This window comes from Sinocyclocheilus rhinocerous, unplaced genomic scaffold, assembly GCF_001515625.1.
Source record: "Sinocyclocheilus rhinocerous isolate Xijiao unplaced genomic scaffold, SAMN03320098_v1.1 scaffold1159, whole genome shotgun sequence".
Classification (NCBI taxonomy): domain Eukaryota; kingdom Metazoa; phylum Chordata; class Actinopteri; order Cypriniformes; family Cyprinidae; genus Sinocyclocheilus; species Sinocyclocheilus rhinocerous.
This window is the reverse complement of record NW_015634336.1, coordinates 498,455-503,989: the sequence shown is the minus strand read 5'-3', so window position 1 is coordinate 503,989 and position 5,535 is coordinate 498,455. Positions and strand designations below refer to the sequence as shown.

The following is a 5,535-nucleotide window of genomic DNA, read 5'->3' as shown; positions in this document are numbered from 1 at the left end:
AGCCTGAAGAACCTGCAGTAACGCCGTAGCGTATAAGGCGGAGAAGGCTTCTCCACAGGCTGTATAAGCATCGCCGGACAGGCCAGACGAGTACCTACAGACCCGGGAGAGGAGGCACGGTTCGCCCTGCCGGGTGGACATAACTGCATCGCAACCAACCGCTCCACCGGGGGAACCCCCGTATACCCCCTAGCTGCACCACCGTCGAGGGTGGTGAGGGAGGAGGAACCAGCAGGTCGGTTTCCGGCAGTAAAAGGTGCCGTCCATGACCTGGTGAGCTCCTCATGCACCTCCGGGAAGAAAGGCACCGAGGCGGGGCGAGCCACCCCGAGAAACCAATCGTCCAGAGCTCTCCCTCCGATGCAGTGATCAACATCTGGTCATCGGGAGGAGCCCCAAGGGATACCGCTGGTACGCTTTTTGAAGAGGGCCCAGCGCGTTCCTTCGGCGGCTCGGCTGGCTGCGGAGCGCTGGAGGAGTAGTGGGCCCCCGAGGGTTGGTTCCCTGGCTGCCGCCAGGACGAACACTAGATTGCGGCAGAGGCAACGGAGCTCCGCCCCCCTGGAGGAACCGGAGCCTGGCCCGCAGCTTCGAGATGGTAATCTTCCCGCAATGGGAACAAGACTCATCCGCGAACGCCACCTCAGCATGCTTCATGCCCAGACATGTGAGGCAGCGATCGTGACGCCGTTTGCAGCACGACAAGGGGTAGTGCAGCCTGAAGTGCGCAACCCACTCGACACAGGAACGACCACCGCTGAAGCGCCGTCCGCCAACACAAAAAGCTCCCGAGAGCGCGCTAGACTCGTCACACAGGAAGCAGTTTGGTAGGAGCAGAACGATGTTGTCGCTCGGCTCCGAAGTGAAAAGCTGGTATGCATTGCACCAGCTGCCTTTTTATGCTCACGCTGTTATCAGCGGCAGCTGGATGCAATCATCGCATGCCAATATGCATTGGCTCGTTTAGTTTACACTCGAAGTGGATTGGTCTCTCTAAGCGAGATCCCAATTCATCGGTCACCGATGTGACTCGGAGGGAACAGGTTTTATATATATGTGTGTGTGTGAAGAGTTCAGATGCAAAAGCCTCTAAGTGCCGTTTGAAATTTTCTTCTAAAATGAGCATTTTCAGGCTCCTATGTGTGGGTTCAGTAATTTCACTTTAATGGCAATGAATAGTTTATTTTCTTTCCCATTTAAATAAAATAACTGAGCATAAACACAGGAGCCTGAGAAAATATCCATTTTAAAGAAAAATTGTAGATGGCTTTTGCATCTGAACTCTTCATACATACATACATATATATATATATACATACATACAATTAAACATAAAAGGGGGCTAGGGTTTTTCCTGTAAATCATATTCTTCTATAAAGGACAAAAGATTTAGGCTATTGCATGGGAAAAATTGACATACACAAATCTAAGTACTTGAAGATGAAACCAATGTTTTGTGCATTTTATAATGAGTTTATTTCTTATAAAAAGCCCTCAAAGTGATGAAATAGAAAAATGCAATAGATCTTTGTCCTTTATAGAAGAATATGATTTACTTGAGCTTCCCTCTGCTCTGTATCTTGCTCTCTCATTGGCTGTAGGTCATCACCGATGTATTTTTCAGTCAGAACTCATTTCACAGATATTCATCCAGATATTTTGCATGCCAAATATTTCACAGGCATCAGCGACACATTGGCAATTCTCTCAGGTCGCGTCTTTGATCATTCACATTGCGTGATTGTCACTCACGTGAATGAGCACCAATTTGCCTCCGATTTCGGGCATTTGTCAGAGATTACGCAAAACCTGTCGGCGAGTGAAAATCGGGGCTAAAATCGTGCAGTGTGAACTCGGCATAAGTGTAAAAACAAGGCATTGCTGTAAATTTGAATACATCTTTTAGTCACTATAATCTTTTGAATTGGTTAACCAAAAAGATTTAGTAGATTACCGTTTCTTCATATTTCATATTGATGCCAGTATATGAGTGAGTCATTGAATTGATTTGTACCAAAATGCAACTTTGGTTTTACGAATTAAGACAATTGACTCACCTTGTATGAGCCGGTTGTGTAAACCACAGACAGATTGAGATCTCTATCTCCGCTAGCGTCTAATTCATAGTGTCCTCCCATACCTGAACACACACACATCGATATCTCATTAAATTTATCATAATTCGTTTTTTTGTAATCACAAGGACCCATTTCTTTTGAACAAATGACCTAAGTATTGAGATATGGGTTCTAGCGAATGTTATATGATATGAGCAATGATCCGGTGTCATACCGTTTTTTTTAGGACGCACTTACCCTCGAAGCTCATGTTTCTGAAAGGCTGTTCAATGATGCCACTGAATGGCTGCTGTTTCATCACCTTCAGGTTTTGTCTCATCATATCGCCGAAGAGAACCACGGCATCATGGTAAGCCACTACATAATCATTCAGCGCCTGCAGGATGGGAATTGTCAAATGAGACAGAACAATGCGTTAAGGCCCGTTCACACCAAGAACGATAACTATAAAGATAACATTCTAAAAATCGTTTCAAATTTAAGAGAATAACAGAGTTCACACCATGACTATAACAATATAGAGGAACAATATCGTTGGGATCACTTTCAGAATTTTTTTTACAGCTGATTAACGATAAAACACTAGCTATGTTTCCATCCAAAAATGTGAATTAAACGAGCGCAAAACTGGAATATCGCATAAAACATTTGCGAATAATGCCAAGTTCACACTACACGACTTAAAACTTCGGCAGATCGCCGTGTTGTTCAGACTACATGACTTGATTGTCTGTCTTTAAATCGTTGTGGTGTTCACACTATGTGACACTACGTAAGTAATCTGCAACCGGGGATTACACACTACACGAGCTGACAACAAGCACGTTTAACTTGAAGCAGCGCTGCGCAGAGTGATCAGTGTATGACATCAAAGTACTATGCTTTCGAATCGCTCTCGCGGTACTTTGATGTCATACACTGATCATTCTGCGCAGCGCTGCTTCAAGTCGAACACGCCTAACAACTCTGTCACCCAATGACTCTATCCCATCCCCAAACCACGTTTTGTCACGAAAACACGCGCGAGAAGTGGAACGGGAATGGCGTGAAACAATACGTGAAACAGGAGTTGTTTATTTGAAAATGGACGTCGGGAAGAAATGGCGCTGCAAGCTGTTTGCGCGATGATCTGTTCTGAAAAAAATCGCTCCATTTATTGTGTCCAAACTTTTCTTAAAGCCATGTTGCAGCTGCTGACCTCAACCCATGCCTATCTCAATGGCTGTAGCTCGTCACGACACCTGACACCACGTGATGTTGAGTCGCCGACCGGTCCAGATATTTAGCATGCTAGATATTTGTTTGCTGTCGGCAAGGTGTCGGCGACGCGTCAGCGAGCCTCTTTGATGCGTCGTTGAGTAGTTCACACATAAAGATTGCCGAGCGCTGATGATCCGCTGATTTTCCCCCGATCACAGCCCGACCTGTCTGCGAGATCGTTAACTTCGGACTTAAAATCCTGTAGTGTGAGCTAGGCATAAAGCACCATTTCCATCCAATGAGTAAAAGAGAACAAAACCGCCACTTCCTGATAAACCGGCACTATATATCACTAAGAAAAGTAGGAGAAGCCACTGAATATAATAATTTTTATATATAATAAATTACTTGCACCTCAGAGCGAGCAGACGAATCACAGTAAATGCTATCATTGCTTTTGGAGGTGGATGCTGCTGTTTGGGAACACAGTCGTCTAAGACAAATACTTTGACGACAGACTTTGTTCAGGCATTTCAGAACGACCAAACAACATTTCAGATGCTGTGGAACGAGATCGGTCCGCTGGTTAGTCAAGTTGTCCCGTCCCATCGTGCAAAGTCACATGACTCTTTTGATGCACATGGTGGAATTTATTCGGTAAATGTGTTTCCATCGTAGTTTATGCAAATGTTTTCCTATCGGATAAAAAGTTTATCGTACTCAATTGTGCGCATAAGTTTTTAATGCACATTTTTAGAATTTATGCGCATCTTGGCATTTCCATCCAGCGTTTTTTTATGCGATATTCCAAAATGCGCATAAAAATAGGTTGATGGAAACATAGCTATATTGCTATGTTTCCATCCAAAGATTAAAATTAAACTTGTGCACAAAACTGGAATATCACATAAAACATTTGCGGATAAAGCACCGTTTCCATCCAACGAGTCAAAGAGAGCAAAATCGTCACTTCCTGGTAAACTGGCACTAAATATCTCTAAGAAAACTAGGAGAAGCCACTGAATATAATAATTTTCATATATGATAAATTAATTGCGCCTCAGAGCGAACAGACGAAACACAATAAATGCAGTCATTGCGTTCGGCGGCAGATGCCAGCTGTTTGGGAATACAGTCGTGTAAGACAATTATTCAGAAATACTTTGACGACAGACTTTGCTCAGGCATTTCAGAATGACCAAAACAACATATAGATGCTGTGAACGAGATCGGTCCACTGCTAGTCAAGTTATCCTGTCTCATAGCTCAAAGTCACATGACTTTCTCGATGCACATGGAGGAATTTATTCGGTAAATGTGTTTCCATCGTAGTTTATGCGCATTTTTTCTTATCGGATAAAAAGTTTATCCTACTCAAATGTGCGCATACGTTTTTTATGTGCATTTTTAGAATTTATGCGCATCTTGGCTTTTTCATCCAGCGTATTTTTTAAGCGATATTCCAAAATGTGCATAAAAATAGGTGGATGGAAACAGCTAATGACAACTAATCAGACTTCATTAAAATGTAAAGGGCTTGCATATTTGAAATAGCAGGCGACAGAAGCAAACAGACGTTGCACAGCAAACAGAGTACCATAAAACATAAAATTACCTCAGGTATTCAGCGCTAGTTTCGACAACATTGTCTTGCCTCCTCTGAAGTTGCAGTAGAAAACACGTATTGTTTTTATTCCACTAACAGTTACATTGACTAGGTTAGAGATCAGGGGCCTGTTTCATAAAACAAGTTTACCAAATAAACCAGGCTTATTTCAGTTAGTCTGACTTATTTTTAACTAAATCAACTGACAATAAGTCAGACTAACTGAAATAAATCTGGCTTATTTGGTAAACTTGTTTTATGAAACTGGCCCCAGATAGATTACGCTAGATTCATTGTTTAGATGCGCTTGAAACGTGCATGCTTAGGACATCTACTGGTTGAAGTTGTGTAAATTCAACAAGAACTACAAAAACAGACAGCTATCGTTTACTGGGGCCTGTTCTTCGTACGTCGCTTACATCCGAGATAAAATGTCACATCCAAGATGATATCATCGCGCTAATCAGGGTCTGGTAAGGATGTATCGATTAACCGCGGCCGGTTGAAAATCGATACAAATACGTGACGATTCAAATCGGTTGAGATGCTAAACAAATCGCGATTCATTTAGGGGTAGGAGTTTATAAGAATTCATGTCTGAGGGGAACTTACTGTCTTTAGAAAAGTTTAGATGGTATTATTTTCGTTTCC

At 42.9% G+C, this 5,535-nt stretch overlaps 1 protein-coding gene across 1 annotated transcript in view; it reads right to left on the bottom strand.

Annotated features, from left to right (window-relative positions):
- gucy2ca (guanylate cyclase 2Ca) overlaps positions 1-5,535 on the bottom strand; it is a 47,524-nt gene that overhangs the window by 28,815 nt on the left and 13,174 nt on the right. The window contains exons 8-9 of the mRNA XM_016559421.1: positions 2,316-2,454; positions 2,058-2,140 (exon numbers count right to left, since the gene is read on the bottom strand). Of these exons, the coding sequence (XP_016414907.1) occupies positions 2,058-2,140; positions 2,316-2,454 (222 nt within the window). The remainder of the gene's footprint in view (positions 1-2,057; positions 2,141-2,315; positions 2,455-5,535) is intronic.